The sequence below is a fragment of the Trachurus japonicus genome, chromosome 20 (genome assembly GCF_045865225.1).
Source record: "Trachurus japonicus isolate A0001 chromosome 20, Traja_1.0".
NCBI classification, from domain to species: Eukaryota; Metazoa; Chordata; class Actinopteri; order Carangiformes; family Carangidae; genus Trachurus; species Trachurus japonicus.
The window spans coordinates 15560154-15579643 of record NC_140926.1 but is presented as its reverse complement, the minus strand read 5'-3'; the positions used below and the strand labels follow the sequence as shown (position 1 = coordinate 15579643).

Genomic DNA, 19490 nt, shown 5'->3' with positions numbered 1-19490 from the left:
CCCTCCTACGCAGCCTTGCCATCTGAACTCTCCCACAGAGCCCCTTCATACAACATAACAACTCCTCTCTAACACACACGCAGTCTGTAGAGATGCATTTCCTGTCTGCCAATGCACAGTTTCTCACCTTTGCAGTGCTCTGTCTCTTGGTAACATGTCTCTCAGTTCAGTGTGTCTCACCTTTCCATGTAACATAGAGGAAACAGCTTCTGTAAATGTTGTTTTTTGGAGTCTTTTAGTTGTGTCATAGTAATATTAATGTTTGTGTAGTCATAGTGTGTTTCTCTGTGTATAACTTGTAGTTTTTATTTAACACCGTCTTGCTTTTATATGTATTATTTGACCAAATTTCTATTTTGACAACCAGTATCTGTTTTGGCATCTCTGTTTGCAGGCTAACGGAAGTGCTAAAAGAGTGGGAGGGGATCATAAAACTACTTCCCCTACTATTCCCATCTCTAAAATCCCTGCTTTTTATCCTAGCTCTACTAAAGGCAGCTCCCAGTCTGCACAAAACTCAGATGCTACTAATCCCATTAACCCTTCCTCCTCCTCCTCCTCCTCCTCCTCTTCCTCTTTGACAAAGTCCTCCATGCTGTCCTCTCATTCTCCTCGTTCCGGTTCCCTACCCTCCTCCTCCCACATCCCCTCTTTGTCTAACGGATCCCTCAAACTCCCCACACCCTCACAGCACACAGGTAAAGCTCTCTCGTTCTCCTCGCAGACTCAGAATGGTCGAGTGCACTCCTCCTCTTCATTCTCCTCCTCCTCCTCATCCTCCTCCTCCTCCCCCTCCCCTCTGTCGCCCACACCTTTGGGCCCAGGTGGAAAGAGCATCCGCACCATACACACCCCCAGCTTCACCAGCTACAGGTCCCACAACGGCAGCAGCGGCAAATCCTGCATCCCAACAGCCACAGCAGCTAAGGACTCTACTTAGCCCCACAGTCGCCCCTCTGGCTTTACTGCCCAGCAGGTAGACTTGGTCATGTTTTCTTTTATATAGTTTTGGTTTGTTGTTGTTGTTTTTTCTTTCTCTCTATTTGAGAGTTTTTGTAAAAGTATTATGTGATGCACTCGCCCAATTCATGTTTTATTTGACACTGGCATTCTCACATCAATGCTTTTATCTCTTATTGAGTTGCATTTTAAAAATTTGGATCATGCTTACTTGGATTTTGATTCTGTCTTGAAGGTGTAACAGATGCTCTCTTAAAAGATTTTACAATGGAACTAAAAACTATTTAGTGTTACCACTTTGTAGTTGAAGTGGAAGGCTTTCGTGGTGTTGAAAATCTATTTTTCTTGCTGTAGCTATGAATAGGGAATATAGAGTTGATGTACAATCACAAAGTACCATGTAAAAATTGTGTTTTATTTTTCAAACCAGAGATTGAATAACCATAGTATATTTAATCTTCTATATTTCTTGTGTTGCCAGACATTCAGCAGTCTTGTAAATGCCTTTTATGAATGTATACATAATGTATACAGACATTTTAAAGTTGAAATCATTCTGAACTTCTGTTTTCCAAGAGTATTTTCTCATTTCTCTCCCACATGAACTGCCAATTTCTTTTACAGAGATGTAAAACTAGTATCATGAATAATACAAGTTTTCATTTTAGTGTGCCTCTTTGCCAAAGGTGTTTTACAATGACTCACTTCAAGCCTGAGCCAGTTACATGGAGTGTGAGAATTTACATGCACTCTCTTGGTGTAATGGCTGAGGTTTTGACCACAGTGTCTTCACTGCAGGTTGTGTTTTTTTTTTTAAGTTAACATATATTGTTGTCTAAATGTAAACTGTACTAAAAACAAAGTAATGAATCAGTTCTACCATGTGTACATAAAGTAGACGCTTCTACTAAGAAAATGAGTAGTTTTGTTAACATACCAAAGTTTATTTGTATGCATGCCTTTCAAAAACTTTAGGAGAGTGGTGTACAAGAAGAATTGTGTTTGCACAGATAGATTTTGTAAATATTTGGTTTTCTCCTCCTTTTTGTAAAGCTTTAAATCATACTATAGAGGAGCAATGTGGTAAAAATAAAACTGTGTTGGAGTAGCAAAAATAAAGACTTGCATGCTTGTAAGGCATTGAGCTTCAATGGTTTAATTTCCTATCTCTGGTTTCCTGTGTCACGTTATCAGTCTATTTTTTGTTTTTTTGTGTGTGTGCATGTGTGTACAAAAGTTGATAGACGCCACTCCTACCACTAGCCTACAAAGTGCAGTTCTCACTTCCACTTAAATCCTGTCCCCACCACACTGATACTGATAAAGAACAATTCTGCATTCTGTTCCTCTACGATTACAGGTAAGGATACAAGTAATTATTATTGACGTACTGTAGTGCTAAGAGCAAAACTTTACACTCACAATCTGCTCTTTCAATCTTGTATTGGATTACATGAGTTAAAGTACAAAATTAATGGTTCTTGAATTACAAATAATGTTTAGGAATGTATACATTATTGTTTTAACTACATAAAACACTAATGTATTGTACAGAGCAGCCACAGGGCAAGTCATTTTTTGAAAGTCAACTCTCTTTGAAGATTTTAAAGATTGAAATGATGTGCTGTTTGGGTGTAGTGTCAATACATGGCATGATGGTGGGTTTTGCTACAGCTACTGGTTATTGTTTGTTGTGAAAAATCTTTTTGTAAACATTCCATTCAAACACTAAGGTATCCCCCTAAATCAAAAACGTGTTATAGTATTTTACATGTGATTAATAGGTAATGTGATGTCATGAGATTTTTTTCCTTCCTGAATAACTGCTGAAACTGATACAACTTTTTTAATAAGAGATATTTCTGTAGTTTATTGAACAGTGAGTCTGGTGACATCCTGAAAGGACACTTCCTTTTTCTGCTTAACTCATTTGCACATGGTGTTGATTGTGGGCTAATTTATTCTCGCAACATCTGTTTGTCACGCTTGCTTGGCACTCTTGGTTTCCTTATGGTAAGATAAGGGAGATAAGTGTATGACGAGGTGAATAACCCAAATATCATTTGACTGCAGGGCAGGCTGTCATCCCTGTCTGTTGTCATAACAGGTTGTTTGTGTTTGTCATGTGCTGCAACAGGCTGATCTGCAACACATCAACCATGAATATCTCTGAGGAGGAGAGATGGGGCTTCTATGGCACCGGCTCCCACCATGAGAACATAGCCTTTTCTGTATTTTACATCCTGATATTCATCGTCGCTATTCCCGGGAATGGTTTGGCGCTGTGGGCCTTCTTTCAAAAGGACAGCACGTCTCCATCAAAGGTCTTCCTGAGGCACCTTTCCATTGCAGACATTTCTTACATCCTCATTCTACCAATGCGTATAGTTTACCACCTCTCTGACTGCCACTGGCCCCTTGGACATGTCATCTGTCAACTATCAGGCTTCCTCTTTTATCTGAACATGTACTGTAGCCTTTATTTGATGGGTTTGATCAGCCTGGACAGATTTCTGGCTGTGGTTATGCCTTTAAAATCACAGTCAGTTAGGAAGGCCAAATACGCAAATGTTGCTGTTGGCATTCTTTGGGGAACAGTGATTCTGTCTATGAGTCCTACTCTTTTTTCTAGAAAGAATGCAACCAACAACTCAACTGGCATTTGCAACAAGCTGTACTTAGAAAAGACGTCACCCACTGCTTTAGTTTCCACTATTGTTGCATTTGCTATTCCCCTCACCACCATAATGGTCTGTTACATACTGATTTTACTGAAACTGAGGACAGTAAAGCAACATGTAGAACGACCGGTGAAAGACAAGGCCATAAAGATGATAATCCTTATTGTGCTGAACTTCCTCGTCGCATTTGTTCCGTACCATGTGTGCCGGGTGATCTATATAACTCTTCACAGTCATGGCAATATGACTGCAACAAGCCGTGAGTTGCTGGGAAGAGCAAACCGGATCACATCTGCACTAACCTGTGTCAGTGGTGTACTGGACCCTGTCATGTATTTCTTCCTGAACCAAGCCTACAGGAACAAATTGCTCCAGCTGTTCTGCAAAGAAAGGGGAGATGACCTATGAGAAACAAATGTAACAATGTATCATCATGTACACAATAAAGATTGTCCTAAAAAGCTGTCCTCTTTTTGTATCATTTGTTAGTGAGGTGTTCAAACATGAAAGTATCAAACAGTGGGTTCACACAGTGATATGATTTCTGTAATGCAGATTAGGGTTACAAAGTGATGAAAGATACTACACTTGTAAAATTTGAATTATTCCATCTTTCTGCCAGGCAGTGTCTTACATTTTATATTCTGATTGTGGTTGGTGCTTGCTTGGAGAAACTTTGTAGGTCAAAGATTTCCCCTGGTTGTCTACAGCACACCTTTGAACCTACCACCAATAAGGGCCAAACAGCCTTTTTTTTGAGTCTATGACTTTTCATGGCTGTTACATCAGGATCTGCTTCCTTGTATTTCAGATGTTCTCAGAGAAACAGTTATCGTTTTCTGTCTTTCATGCTTTTACATCATTAAACCAATGAGGATGTGAAAGCCCCTGTCGCCTAATTACAGACCCCTTCTCAGTAACTCTAACATACAGTTCTCATTGAGCAAGCTATTTTTTGAATACAGTCTTGAATTAGGGCAAACTTCCTCTTACATGTTCTGTTTTCCTTTTCTATCTGACCAAAGTAAATATAGGCTATAACTCACACCTGGTCAAAAAACAAAAACAAAACAGAACTAAACCAAAAATAATCCACAACACAACAACATATTGCATAACTGTAGCAAGACTTCTTCAAAACGTAACCTCTCAAAAGCACTCAAATGTTTTGACACTTTATGTAAATGCAGCATGTTGGAACATGGAGGTGTAGCCTATTGTAAAATAATAAAATAGGACTAGTATGATATAGCCAAAATATTAAGATAAAAAAAAGACCAGTTTTGTTTGCATTTAAAAGCTTAACACTAAATGTCAATTATTCTGTGTAAATCGTGCAATCAAATATGCAGAAAAAAATCGAGGATCCACTGGCCTTTACCCAGTATTGACTTTTGTCCTGTTTGACCTGAGCAAGCACCCGTATTTTCGACTTGTTACCAAGGCAGCCAGGAAGAAGCTGAGAAGGGAGCGGACGGTGAGTGTATACTGTTTTTTTCAATATAGCTTCATGTGTTTTTATCACGACTTGGGTTTTAGTCAACATAGTGTCGAAAATACCACATGCACAGAAGTTAACGCTGTTTTCACTTCTTTTATTCCTTTAGTCTTTACAGTGGCAAATGTTTGTTCGAGCGGGTTGAACTGTTATTTCTGTACCGTTACGCTAACATTAGCTAGCCAGATAACTTACAGCTGTGTACATATGTCGTTGTTGGTCAACTAGAGATAATTGCCCAGCAACTGCAAACGCTCCCAACGCTGGTGTGTGGTGTTGCTTGTGTAGGAGTCAAGTTAGTTTTTGAGCTGCAAGTATCAGTTTTACAGACTAGGTTGGTGAAAGCTTGACAACAGTTAGTTTTTTTTTTTTTTTTGCTTGACAACAGTTAGGGTTAGTCTATGCGCATCCCTGACCAGCCTGTCGTCACACACAGGATCGGATATAATGGGCATCTGAAAAGTTTAAGCTGCCACCATGGGCACCGCATCCTCCCTGGTCAGCCCAGGAGAGGTGATCGAGGATGGATATGGAGGTGACGGCGGGGAAGCCTGCGAGATCCCGGTGGAGGTCAAACCCAAAGCCCGACTCCTGCGCAGCTCCTTTCGCAGAGGACCCCGGGTGATTGGGGCCAGTTTCAAATCCACAGGCTCTGTGGATTTAGAGTATGCTGCCGAATATGAAAGACTCCGTAAAGAGTATGAAATCTTCCGCGTCAGCAAGAATAACGAGATATCATCCATGCAAAAGAAGGAAGCCAAACTGGATGAAGAGAACAAGAGGCTGAGAGCTGAGCTACAGGTAAAACCATCTTCATATGAATTAGGTATCTTGTTTGTTTTGTGGTGTTACTTATTCTCGATGTTGCAACAGGCTCTGCAGAAGACCTACCAGAAGATCCTTAGAGAAAAAGAAAGTGCTCTTGAGGCAAAGTACCAAGCCATGGAGAGGGCTGCCACTTTTGAACATGACAGGGACAAAGTAAAAAGGCAGTTTAAGGTAAAACCACACAACATACTACTGTACAGCATTGTCTCCAGTAATCATGATTGCAACCCTGACCTCAAGTGTCAAAATTATCATCAGATTTTTCGTGAGACAAAGGAGAAGGAGATTCAGGATCTCCTGAGGGCTAAAAGAGACTTGGAGGCCAAACTTCAACAGTTGCAAGCTCAGGGCATCCAAGTCTATGATCCAAATGATTCTGACTCGGATGATAACCAGACTACTGTCACTGGTAGGTCCAGAAATCGACAGTGTTGGGTGGTTTATTTTAATAAGTCTGTTTAGTATATCCATTATTTTTCAAACACACAGAGACTAGTGCCTATGTCTGCATGTTTTGTTGTCTTTTATCTCATTAGTATTAATTATCTATATAAGCATACCACATATTGAGGGTCTTAACATTAGGGCTGCAACAATTAATCAATCAATCGAACAATAATCGATTATTAATTAATTAATGAGGTTGTTATCTTATTTTTCAACATTTTTTATTGACCAAACAACTAATCAATTAATCGTTTAAATAATCAACAGATTAATCGCTAATGAAAATTTCATTTTCATTTAATTTCTTTATTGAATTGGGACAGTGCACATTCATCAACACTGATGCATTAAGCATTAGTGTAAATGTGCCGGACTTAGCACAACTGCTAAATTTCAGCCGCAGTCCCAAGGCAGGTTTCTAAAAAACATAAACACAGAAGACTTTCTGTAATATATACGGATATATATATATATATAATTGTTAGTTGCAGCCACTTTGCATAGGCAAAATATTAAAGACTTTGTTTGATTTACTCCACTGTAGCTGCAGGGACACAGTGCGAGTATTGGACTGGTGGTGTGCTGGGAAGTGAGCCCTCTATGGGCAGCATGATGCAGTTGCAACAGACCTTCCGGGGACCAGAGTTTGCCCACAGTTTGATAGATGTGGAGGGACCTTTCGCAAATGTGAGCAGAGGTAAGTAATCTTGTAGGCAGATGTGCACTTGTCTGTTCATGTGTTTTACTGGTGCACATTCTCATATGTGTCTGTTTTTGTCAGATGACTGGGATGCTGCAGTAGCCAGTCTGCTTCAGGTGTCCCCTCATGTGCCCCAAGCCTTATGGAGTAACACTGTGCGCTGCTACCTAATCTTTACCCAGGAGACTAAAGCTGAGCTGGATGTCTTTATTAAGGTTAGTCTGACTGAAGCTGCAATACAACAGGGTGCAAATATTCTGTGCTCATACAGTACAGTAGCATTATGGCAAACAAGTTTATATAATCACCTCTATATTACCTTTAATCAACCTTTGGTTAATTTTAAACTAGTCTAAATGACAGACTGGAATATAAAAAGTAAATTAATCTGATTTGAAATGCCATTTACGTCAGGACCTACTGTTAAATCTGGAGAAATTTGATCTCAATATTTTGATTTCAGAAACACTCTCCTGTGTTGCGGAAGATGTGTGAGGGTCTGGGCCATTTCTACCTGAACATCTGCTTCCCAGAGGAAAATGCTGCCTCATATGTTGTGGAGCGCAAGCAGGAGATAGAAAGGAGCTCTGTGTGTGTGCTTCTTCTCAAATCTACTGTCACTAGGTATAAGGAAGTCTCACTGTTATCCTCCTAACCAAGATATCCTCGTCTAATTGGAACTGTACATTGATTCAGTTGTTTATTGATGCATAAATGTACATTTTTGTTTTGTTATTTATGCAAAATGCACATGTGCAGCTCTGTGGTGGAGGATTCTGAGGAAGCTTTCGTGAAGAATCCAGATGGCCATCCCCTGGTGCTCTACCTCAGGACAGAAGAAGGTCACAATTTGACTGGATCCACCAGGCAACTGTTGGAAAGGGTCAATGCTGCAGACAAGGCTGCCAAAATCAAGGTAAATTAATGTTATGTAGATTAATTAATTACTTAACAAGATTACAGTGGTGATATTATGGCAATATTTCACAAAGTATCCAAAGTTAGCTTAGCTACCCTTCATGTGTTCATCATAACAACTGCTTTGCTAAATGCTGTAAAAGTGCATTCTGCAAAGAGTATGATGTCTAGACTCTAAAGTAAATGTATGTTGTTGTTGTTTTATATATATATTTATAAATAGCCTATATATCCAGAATAGTTTCCTTAATTGTTTTCTGCAACACAGCATTTTCACAGCACAACCACTCAATAAACTGTGGTCCAAGGCTGTGGGCTTGGTGCCTTCAAAGCTGACAATCTGTATTTCACTGGTTGCTAGATGCCTTGTGCTGATGTATTTTGAACAGGTGGTGGATCATAATGGTTCTGCAGAAAATGGAGCTGACCTAATATTTGCTCAGCTAGAGAAGGTCATCAAACAGGTACAGACAATGATCCATTACTCAACCTCTTCATCTTCTACCCATAATGATTTTTTTTCTTATTCTCACAACCTTATACATTTCTACTGTGTGCCTTCAGGAGTTGCTTGGTCTTGAAGCAGCAGATGTTGACTCTAAAGACTCTGGGATAGAGGAGGGTCGTGAGGAAGACTCTGGCGATGTGTTGTGGGACTTGCATGATGAACAAGAACAGATTGAGTCCTATCAGCAGGCCTGCAGCAGCACCACCTCGCAGTTAGGCTTCCAGAAGGTAGGGCAGATATCCTCTTTCCACATCCTCAGTCACGTCTTCCAGTCTCATCATTTCTTAATTAACTTGTCTGAGTTTACGTTGTATCTATTGTCCTTCTTCACTCAGTATATAGATCGTTTGAATGACATGATAGCTGCTCCCCCTCCCACCCCTCCTCTGCTGGTTTCCGGTGGTCCAGGTTCAGGAAAGTCTCTGCTTCTCTCCAAATGGTGAGGACAGATTGATTCAGTTATATGTCAACCCACTGGAGAATTCTTTTTCATTCAAACAGCTGTATGTCTTTTAAATTTGCATTGTGCTTTAATGATACAGCTTGGCTATTTTTATTTTTTATTTTTTCTGCAGGATTGAGTTGCAGCAGAAGCAGTCCCCAAACACCTTGTTCCTTTATCATTTTGTTGGTCGTCCACTTTCCACAAGCTCAGAGCCCGTTCTCATTATCAAACGCCTCACAGTCAAAGTAAGGAATCTCTCTCCTCCAGAATTTATGAAAGAGTGGTATCATCCTGTCTTATCAATAAATGTGGGATCCATTGTCTGTTTTTAAAAAAAAAAACTTATTCTATACTATTTATCCTCAGATCCTTTTTTACATCAGTAGTATTTCAATACCCACAAGGACAATTCATTTTACAAGTGATCTTAGTAACCAGTCAGAGGTCAGCATTGTATATTACATCCTATATGTTTATATATGTGTGTGTCTAAATCAAAACAATTTAAAATAATCAAAATACTTGAGAAAACAAAGAAAGAAAGGAAATGAAGAAACACTAAACAAACAAACAAAATACAATCAAATAAAACTAATCATGGATTAGTAGTTTCCCTTGCGTAAATACACTTAATCAATTCAATATATCAGCACATACATATCTCTATCAAGCACCACTGAGTATCACTTGTGATCCAGCTCCTATCTTAAAAGAAATGTCTGTCCGTTATCAATCTAATTGTCCCCCCACAACCTCCATTAATGGGAACCATCTTTCCATAAACAATTCTCTGTGTAATTTCAACATTGTGTAAATATTTCTTAGAATTGTCACCCATTTAGCATGGGTAGCGGGATCCTGTTTAAGCCATCTTAGTGTAATTGTTTTTTTGCTGCTATTAATAGTATTTGTAAGATATACATCCTTTTCCTGCTAAGAATTTCATCTGCTTTCATCCCAAGAATAGCTATCAGAGAGTCACTCACCAGTTCAACTTCTAATACTTTGTTCACAGTGGTAATAATAATTGATTTCCAACATTGCCAAAATTTCTGTCCTCACCACATCCCCTCCAACATGTGCTTGTCTGATTTGAGTTCATCTTTGCCACGGTTTGAGGTCTTCTAAAAAATCTGTTGACTATCTTCTGTTCTCTGTTTCTATGTTGTTACATAGCTGCTGCAGCACTTTTGGTCTATTTCTGGCTTGTCCATGGAGCCCAGTAAGATCTTGGAGGAGTTTCCCCGCTGGCTTGAAAGGCTCTCAGCACGCCATCAAGGAAACATCATCATCATCATTGACTCCATTGACCAAATACAGGTACGGGCCCACGTCTTTAACCAAGATTCGACAGTCAAATCAATTTTCCACAATATGGCATCTAACTCTGTTGTTTCGCTTCTTTTCTAGCAAGCAGAAAGACACATGAAGTGGCTCATCGACCCTCTACCTGTCAATGTTCGAGTGGTGGTGTCTGTCAATGTTGAGACGTGTCCTCAAGCTTGGAGGTTGAGGACACCTGTTTAATTATTTTCTGTTCATTGATAGACTGTACGTCTTGAGTATTGCCATTTGTAACACACACTGTGATTTCAGGTTGTGGCCCACACTCCACTTGGACCCACTGAGTCCTAGAGAGGTCAGGAGTGCTGTCAATGCAGAATGCCAGAGCATGGATCTCAAACTTACTAAGGACCAGGTCAGTAATCACCCTACACATTCCCTTTTTACACTGAAGAGATTTCAGGTTTCGCCGGCTTTGAGGTTGTGGACACAGTGACAGGTATGTTTTCTATATTGAGAATTCAAGCCACACTTGAATGTGTCTTTTTACCAGGAGAAGAAGCTGGAAAGGCACTGTCGCTCTGCATCGACCTGCAATGCATTGTACGTCACACTACTGGCCAGGATGATCACCAGGTTAGCCAACATTGGTTTTCTAATGTATTAATCATCACGGACAATTTCTCTTTTCCTCCCTTGCAATGTGGTCATATCACAAACTGAACTACCAGACATAAAACCTTCTCTTTCTGGATATCTTAAGATTGCTCAATTTTTTTATTGACCTGCTTGTTTATACATCAGCCTGCTGCTTCTATTTCCCTTTTTAGGGCAGCAATGTTTATAATCTTTTCTTTTTGTGTATCATGAGTATTATTTTTTATGTGGAAATATTGATTTAACTTTACATGTTTTGTTGCAGTAAATCATGCTGGGAGAAGAACATGGAGCAGAGTCTGCAGTGTCAGGACACCATGTCACTGTATCGCCTGGCGCTCAAGATGATGTTGAACTCCCTCAACACTGACAGAGAACAAAACATTATGAGAGAGGTGACCTATCTCAAAATAACACTAACAGTAAAATGATGAACATAGGCTGCAACACTACCTTTAAAATGTTTAACCATTTCTTTTACTTCTTATTCTACTTAGAAATATCAGGTCTGGTTTTAACTGACCTCACATTAGTTTTTCCTTTTTATTTTCTTTTTTCTTTTTAATTAATTGTATCTTAGTAATATGTTCTTGTCTTTTTTGTCTCTCTACAGTTACTGTGCCTTGTTTGTGCCAGCCATAATGGAGTGAGTGAATCAGAGGTACTAGACCTTTTCCCAGAGTTAGAGTTACCTGTCCTGTCCTCTATGCTGTACCGCCTGAACAGACTCTGCATTGTAACCCTCCGTTGTGGGCTCATCAGGTTCCAACACCTGCAGGTAATTATTCATTTTGACCACTAAAATTTTAGAGTAATATGTCGAGAAAATGATTAAAATTATTGTGATATTTATGAGATATAATTGTCTCGTGAACATCTTTCAGGCCTGGGAAGCTGTGAGGTTGGAGTTCCTCAGCGGTGGAAGCAGCTCTGCTACTTATAGAGAGAAACTCATCCACTACTTCAGCCAACAACTCAGGTGCTTCAGAGTGGCTGTTCACCCCTCACAACAAATCTCACATTCTTATGACAGCACAGAACAACTCATGTCATTATGTGTGGTTGGGTGTGTGTCTGTAACAACATCTATTGCACGTCTGTCCGTCCTGGGTGAGGGATCCCTCCTCTGTTGCTCACCCTGAGGTTTCTCCGACTTTTCCCTGTTAAAAGGGTTTTCCATGGAGTTTTTCCTCAGTCGATGTGAGGGTCTAAGGACAGAGGATGTTGTTACGATACCATGTAAAGCCCTTTGAGACAAACTGTTTGTAAAAACGGGCTATACAAATAAAATTGCCTTGCCTTGCCTTGCCTTTGTGTGTGTGTGTGTAGCCAGGACTGTGTGACATGGCGTGTTGCAGATGAGCTTCCCTGGCTGCTCCAACAGCAAGAGGACAGGACTAAACTGCAGCTCAGCCTCTTGAACCTGTTTGTCTCACAAAACCTTTACAAGAGGTACGAAATATTTAGACAAAGCCTGTCTTATCTTTTTGGTTTTTGTCTCACTGGTGCATGTTGTTTTTCGATTTCCACTTCAGGGGCCATTTCTCTGAGCTTTTGGCCTACTGGCAGTATGTGGGCAAAGACAAAAGCTCAATGGCCAGTGAGTACTTTGACTCCCTGAAACACTATGAGAAGAGCTGTGAGAGTGAAGACAGCATGACCAAGCTGGCAAACCTCTATGAGACTTTGGGACGTTTCCTCAAGGACCTGGGCCTTCCAAGTCAGGTAGAGTATGGTTATATATATTTTACTGTAACGTTATTATCTCATAGTGTGGTGAATGTGCAGGTCACAACTTGTCCATGAGAGCATTTTGGAATTGTTGGATTGTGTATTTGATGAGTTTGATGAGGGAAACCAAGAAATCCCATAAGCGTCATAGCGTAGCTCTGAGCAGCTCGCGGCTCTGCTCTGCCGTTCTAAAAATAGCTTGCACCGACAAATAAAGGTAACGAACCTACTGCTATGACTATAGGGATTATGGCAAATCCCTTTAACATTTACAGCACATATTTCTGCAATGTCCTGTATTGCAACATGTTCTTTGTTTTAATTTGTTCACATACGTGGTGTGTTGTTACTCCCTTCTTTGAGTGAACATGCTCAAGATTCCATATGTATCTGGTTCTGTCTGTTTCCCCAGGCCGTAGCCCCTTTACAAAGGTCCCTTGAGATCAGGGAGACAGCTCTGGACCCTGACCATCCCAGTGTAGCTCGCTCCCTGCACCAGCTGGCCGGGGTTTACGTGCAGTGGAAGAAGTACGGCAATGCTGAGCAGCTGTATAAGCAGGCCCTGGAGATAAGCGAGAACGCCTACGGTGCAGAGCACGCCAGCGTGGCACGAGAATTAGAGTCACTCGCCATGCTCTATCAGAAACAGAACAAGTAAATAAGGCTTTCTTGTTGGTGATACACTTGATGTTGTCACACATGTGTTAAAAGTTTATTGTGTTTTTCCAGTTAAAAAATGTGTTTACAAAGAAGCAAGGCACAAATGTGGATTATCTTAAGGCCTCAATAAAAGTCGAGCAATAACTTCAACACTGAAAGACAAGTCAAGCATCATGTTTGACACGTTTATTGGCTCACACCTGGTTCTTTTACAATCAGGTATGAACAAGCAGAGAAACTGAGGAAGAGGTCGGTGAAGATACGTCAGAAAACTGCTCGCCAGAAAGGTCATATGGTGAGCATGGTTTTTTCAGATACACACATGTTAAGTCGTTATAACTTAATAAATCATATGTTCCTTTTGTCCTCCCTTCCTTTCAGTATGGCTTCACTTTGTTGAGGCGTAGAGCCCTACAGCTGGAGGAGCTGACCCTGGGTAAAGACTCCGCAGACTCTGCCAAGACACTTAATGAACTAGGTGTCCTGTACTACCTCCAAAACAACCTGGAGTAAGACACACATCTTGCAGCTGGCACACACATACATACAGAGACATTTAACACAGTTAATCATTGATATGAACTATGCAGTTCCCGTGCCAATTCACATTCCACCTGTTTGCTGATAAACAAACATGTTTTAACTTTTAATATCTGGTTCTTTGCTCTCACCAGCGCAGCAAAGATTTTCTTGACCCGCTCTCTGGAAATGCGTCAGCGTGCCCTCGGTCCAGATCACCCAGACTGTGCTCAGTCCCTCAACAACCTGGCCGCACTGCACACTGAGAGGAGGGAGTACGAGACAGCCGAGGACATGTACGAGAGGGCGCTGGACATCCGCAAGAAAGCCTTGTCCCCAGACCACCCCTCGCTGGCCTATACACTCAAACATCTGGCCATGCTGTACAAACGCAGGGTGAGACATGTGCGCCTGTTAAAACTAAAACTTCAGTTGTTTGTTGAATGATTTCTCAAAGATGTGTTTTCTGTACAGGGGAAGCTGGAGAAGGCCGTACCGCTCTATGAGCTGTCTCTGGAAATCAGGGAAAAAAGTTTTGGGCCCAAACATCCCAGTGTGGCCACAGCTCTGGTCAACCTGGCTGTAATATACTGCCAACTGGTGAGACTGTTCATCATAAGTGTAATGTCCACATGTAGCTGTTTTTAGGCTGTATAGAGCAAAGCTAAGTCAATTCATTTGTCTGTTGCAGAAGAAGCATAGTGATGCCTTGCCTCTGTATGAACGAGCACTGAAAGTGTATGAAGACAGTTTGGGGCGCTCGCATCCACGAGTCGGAGAGACCCTGAAGAACCTGGCTGTGCTTAGGTACGGTGGTTTAAATTATGTAGATATTTGCTTTCCATGAGGTGAAAGAAATAATTTTTCTTACATTAAGTACCTTTAATCTTTTTCTCTTGTGTTCTTCTGATTGATAAACAGCTACGAAGAAGGTGACTTTGAGAAGGCAGCGGAGCTTTATAAGCGTGCAATGGAGATTAAAGAGGCAGAGCCTTCACTGGTGTGCGGAAATGCCCCGTCCCGTCATTCCTCCAGTGGGGACACATTTAGTCTGAGGGGACCTGCTCCCCTCCCACATGCTCCAAGGTGACTGTGTTCAGCCGCTAATCCCACAACAAACAGCTATAACTAGCATCAAAACGAAAACCCAGGGTTTCATCATAAAGGGAACTGTCCTGGTCATCACACTGTCATTTGGAGTTTGTTCCTTTATACTGTACCTGCCAGCAGGATTACAAAGTCTGCCATATTAGTCTGTGAAACCTGTGTATTTACCAAAAGTATTTATTAACATTTCTAACATAATCATGTGTAAGAAGCATTGAACTTGTGTTAAATCAGTCCTTTTAAGGACAAGGAGCTCAGGTTTACACTAATTTTTATGAAGATTTACATCTGTTTACATGCCCCAGAGAGGATCTTCTTTTCTATTCTGCTCGTTTGCTTTACAATCACTCCAGCCAGGTTTAGCATCCTGTAATCTGTAACATGATTGATGTGATGAGACACTTTAGGTGTTTTCCACTCTACAGTGGATACTTCTCTATGCACTCTTTCAAGTTTTTATTTTTTCATTTTTTACAAAATATTCATGGTTTCAGAGAAATTAACACTAACTTTTATTATTCAGAAAATACTAATGAGAAGCACTCTCGAACCTCATGCACTTTTGTTTCCAAGTCTGCATTCCAGACATTCTTAGTATCTGAGGCCTACTGTCTCTGAAATCAAATGAAGGTACTCATTTTTTATGTTTACGTAACATATAATATTTTCCTACCAGTATTCAACATGTATTCTAAAAAGGGAAAATACAGAGCCTAAGATCAGAATAAGCCTAGACCAGGTCTGATTTCCTGGTTTGATTATGCAAAAAAAAAAAAGAAATGTACATATATTTATTCATGTACAAAAAGTATTTGAAGGGAATTGAACAAAAACATGATGGTGCCATATAACTGTCCATGTGAAGGTACGGTAAAATTAACCATTTATCGTCTGAGTGAATGTGCATAAAGCCAAAAACAACACAATGTGCCAAAACTAACAATCTCATTCTTATGTGTAACACATAAAGTACGTCTTACGTTTTGTATTATCATTATGCATTCATGTAATGTAATTTAAATCTGTAAAAGCTGCACAGAACAACAAAATTCCATCCAATCATTTGATAGATTGTATTCCATCTAATAAATACTTTATTGAGACAAAGTTGTTGATGACATTATTCATTAGTACAGTTGTAGCTGATGTTTTCTTGAGGATGAGTGAATGACAGAGCACAGACATTCACTAATCAAAACTGTAAGAAAATAAACAGTGACATGTGTTAATTAACTTACAGTGATATTATTCTGGGTTTAGAGACATTTTATCTATAAGACTCCTCCAGGCTACACACTCATTCAAAGTGCATCACCAAATGACACACTGGACCGGTTTTGCTTTTTCTGTGTGTGTTCTCTACAGTAATGCCAGCAGCAGCAGCAGCGCTTTTCATGCAATCCCCTTTTTTCAGCTGTTAGAAGAAATTAATTCTTGGTTCTCACTATTTGGCTTTGACTTTTTTTGTCCTCACGCAGCCATCATTGGGTTGTTTATGATCAAAGAAAGCAATGGAAAATACATGTGAGAAAAGGCATGTTTGTCTGAAGCAGAAATGTCGTTAAATCGATGCCTATAACTTTTTCATCTGAGCCATTAAGTCTTCTAGGCTCTGCTCAGTCTCCTCCACTGTATCTCCACTTGCTGGTTCCTAAGTAAAAAAAAAAGAAGAAAGAAAACAGATATATTTTAACAATCACAAATCAATAAAAAATAATTAACTGATTTATTTTATATCAGTATAATATAAAATAAAACTGGACACTAGAGGTATATCTGGCAGTCTGAAACAGTGGATGTTACTTAAGAGAAAAAAGGTTAGAAATAAGTTGCATATTTTAATTTTATCATGTTAAACATTTACAACCAGTAAATTCTTGTAATGCCCTGTTGTCTTTAGCATTACTGACCTTGGCTGGAATGGTGTAAGCCACAGTGATGCCTTCTGGGAGGTCAGGCACAGCGCCGGATGCAGCCTGTAACTCAGCATCAGTCACCTCTGATACTAGTTCAATACCTGCACAGCAAAATTAGCTTTAATACACAGTTGATTCGATAAAACATGTTTGACACTGAAAATCTCAGCAAACATACAGTATGTTCCAGAGCTAATAGTATTAGCTGGATTCATTGTTTTTTCACTCACCCCAATCATTGTCTTCATGAACAACCTCCTCCTCTACAACTACAACTTCCACCTTGGGTCGCTCTGCTTCCTTCTTCTAAAGAGAAAAAGTCACACAGGTGGTCACCATTTAGTCCTGCTTTCATCACCTCTGAATATGTATTACAACAAATTGGGCTTGAGTTAAGTCTCAATCTGATATAACTTGAAAGAGGAAACCTCAAACACACACACACCTTGTACTCCTCCTGTTGTCTCCTGCAGTAGCGGTCATTACACTGGGGGTTGGCTCTCATGGTCATGGTAGGAAAGAAGTCCTGCATGGCGTTGTAGCCGAGATAATAACTGACCGTACCAAACTTTAACAGATACCTAGAAGACAAAACATATTAACTTTACACTTTCAATTCATTGCTGTTAAGTTTCTCAGTTGGATATAAATTACATTTTCTTACTTGAGGACATTTTGGACCAGGATGCCTGCGACCACACCCATGGTTGTTGGTAAGCTGGCAGCACACACACCCTCCCTCTTTAGGGTCTTCTCATCGATGTTAGCAGCCACCACCAGGGGAGGAGCACACTAACAGAGGATTTCATCATTTAAAATTGTATTACAACTTTGTTGCAGCTTCATTGCGCAAGTATTATTAATGTGTATGACAATAATGTATTGTTAAGAATTGAAAAAAGAAGAAGGTTGTGTTGTGCGTCATGTGGACATACAGCAAAGCAGGCCGTCTCTCCAGGAATGATGAGCTGGATGTGTCCTGATACAGCGTTCTCACTGACACCAGACTCCATCCAGATCTGACCCAGCTCATTACACGCCTGAGGTAAACGGATAACACTTTTTTTCAATGTGCAAGAGAAACAAACAAAGCATAATCATTGAATGTACTGTAACTCTTTTCATGACCATAATGCACTTACGGTATTAATTGCCATTCTGGCCTCAAAGTTGTCCACACAGCTCAGGACTAAATCCACTGGCGTCCCTTCTTCCAGCCCTCCATGACTGAGAAGACACAGAATAGCATGTTATCCATGTTAGTCCTGCTCTGCTGTGGAGACAGAGGAGGAAAACCAGAACTTGGAGCGAGGTAATGCCCACCTGATGCGTTCCATGAAGTGTGTAAAATTGTCCATGGTGGTAATATTGTAGTTGTGGGTCTCAAACGACACATCTGGATTGATATTTCTGTTGGGAAAATTAAGTGACATCATGTAAGCTATAAGAAATGGCATGTCTCTGCTTTGGGGGAAACTGGGTTTACTGCACCTACAGTAATATACCTGAGTGTGTGTTCTGCAGCTTCCACTTTACTGAGGCCCGCCTGGTGAGGCTGGAAGAACAGTCGGTTCATATTGGCCAGCTCTACTTTATCATAGTCAAAGAGGAGCAGCTGTGATGGCAGAGGATGTAATTGTAAGTTCACAAGCTGATGAACATTTGAAAAGAGTTAGTGGAAACAAAGAGTAACATGGATTAGATAATAAAACGTTTGTATTACCTTACCAATGCCACATCTAGTGAGCATTTCAGCTGTCACACTGCCAACTCCTCCAACACCAACCACGGCTACTGTGTATGTTCGGATTTTCTATTAAATTAAAATTTGAAGATTAGTATTTATCCTAAGTTACCTGATTATGTACAAGAGCAGTGATTGTTGGGAACATAGTGGGAGTTAGCATTATGCTTAAAAACAATATCAGTCCCCAGTTACCGTTACTGTACTTCCTCAGAATAATTTCTATTATCATTCCTGTATCAAAAGGCACAACAAACGAGCCATCTTCAAATATCATACCTCATAATCATCCACGATGCCCATTCTCTTTAGAGCCATCAGACGACTGTAATGAAAACACAGCTGAGATTAGCTTGTTGTCAATGAAAACCACCATATGGGATGTGTGAGTCATGAGGCGTAGCCCTCCCGGCGCTATGGGCAGTCTAGCCAAAATATGCCCTAAGGCTGAAATAAAAATGTAAAATCTCACCTGTATGGGTTGGAGTCCACAACCTCAGCGCTCATTTTGTCAATTTTCGGTCTATGAAGTGCATCCTCCATGGCACATTGCTTCTGCTTACACTTTATCAGTTCATTCTCCAGCTCTCTGACCCGCAGCTTCAGCTCCTCCACTGTCGCCATTAGGAAAGCTAAATAAAAAAAAAACGCTCAACAATGTCAAAGCAGTATGTTGACAAAAATGTAAACGAAAACGAGCAACGGAGACGTTTAAATCGGAACGGAAAGTACACGTCTTCACAACTCAAATCAGCTGTCAGGATGTGTGTCACCTTGAAAAGGTCCGTGCCGAAACCAGTACATATACGTCCAAGTGGTCCTACATCATTTTTTAGATTATTTTAACAACCTTTCAATTATAGGGTCTTAATATAGAATTATTATTT

General features: G+C 40.3%; 4 protein-coding genes across 28 annotated transcripts in view; 3 read left to right on the top strand and 1 right to left on the bottom strand.

Moving 5' to 3' along the window:
• The window catches only part of kiaa1217 (KIAA1217 ortholog), a 113863-nt gene extending 111763 nt beyond the window's left edge, over nucleotides 1–2100 (top strand). For all 25 annotated transcript variants that reach the window (XM_085762981.1, XM_085762995.1, XM_085762984.1 and 22 more), the window contains one exon: nucleotides 395–2100. In XM_085762981.1, the coding sequence (XP_085619107.1) occupies nucleotides 395–940 (546 nt within the window). In that variant the 3' untranslated portion in view covers nucleotides 941–2100. The remainder of the gene's footprint in view (nucleotides 1–394) is intronic.
• A 95-nt stretch (nucleotides 2101–2195) lies between these two features.
• On the top strand, nucleotides 2196–4094 carry LOC146966691 (uracil nucleotide/cysteinyl leukotriene receptor). Its single transcript, XM_085763005.1, has 2 exons — nucleotides 2196–2320; nucleotides 3098–4094. Exon 2 carries the CDS (start codon nucleotides 3120–3122, stop codon nucleotides 4047–4049), a length of 930 nt encoding a protein of 309 aa, XP_085619131.1. The 5' UTR covers nucleotides 2196–2320; nucleotides 3098–3119; the 3' UTR covers nucleotides 4050–4094.
• An 898-nt stretch (nucleotides 4095–4992) lies between these two features.
• On the top strand, nucleotides 4993–15085 carry nphp3 (nephronophthisis 3). Its single transcript, XM_085762964.1, has 28 exons — nucleotides 4993–5118; nucleotides 5576–5940; nucleotides 6013–6138; nucleotides 6226–6376; nucleotides 6959–7111; nucleotides 7196–7329; nucleotides 7578–7738; nucleotides 7874–8030; nucleotides 8422–8496; nucleotides 8597–8767; nucleotides 8876–8979; nucleotides 9116–9230; nucleotides 10162–10305; nucleotides 10396–10493; nucleotides 10582–10684; nucleotides 10823–10905; nucleotides 11192–11321; nucleotides 11540–11704; nucleotides 11811–11905; nucleotides 12256–12378; nucleotides 12462–12651; nucleotides 13070–13311; nucleotides 13537–13612; nucleotides 13699–13826; nucleotides 13992–14232; nucleotides 14311–14436; nucleotides 14528–14643; nucleotides 14758–15085. Exons 2-28 carry the CDS (start codon nucleotides 5617–5619, stop codon nucleotides 14924–14926), a joined length of 3900 nt encoding a protein of 1299 aa, XP_085619090.1. The 5' UTR covers nucleotides 4993–5118; nucleotides 5576–5616; the 3' UTR covers nucleotides 14927–15085.
• Nucleotides 15086–16002: 917 nt separating this feature from the next.
• On the bottom strand, nucleotides 16003–19371 carry uba5 (ubiquitin-like modifier activating enzyme 5). The gene is made up of 12 exons (XM_085762973.1): nucleotides 19076–19371; nucleotides 18883–18928; nucleotides 18583–18672; nucleotides 18365–18474; nucleotides 18183–18269; nucleotides 18002–18086; nucleotides 17795–17899; nucleotides 17524–17651; nucleotides 17305–17440; nucleotides 17090–17165; nucleotides 16854–16960; nucleotides 16003–16594 (listed from the first exon to the last, which is right to left on the bottom strand). Exons 1-12 carry the CDS (start codon nucleotides 19225–19227, stop codon nucleotides 16517–16519), a joined length of 1200 nt encoding a protein of 399 aa, XP_085619099.1. The 5' UTR covers nucleotides 19228–19371; the 3' UTR covers nucleotides 16003–16516.
• Between the last annotated feature and the right edge of the window lie 119 nt (nucleotides 19372–19490).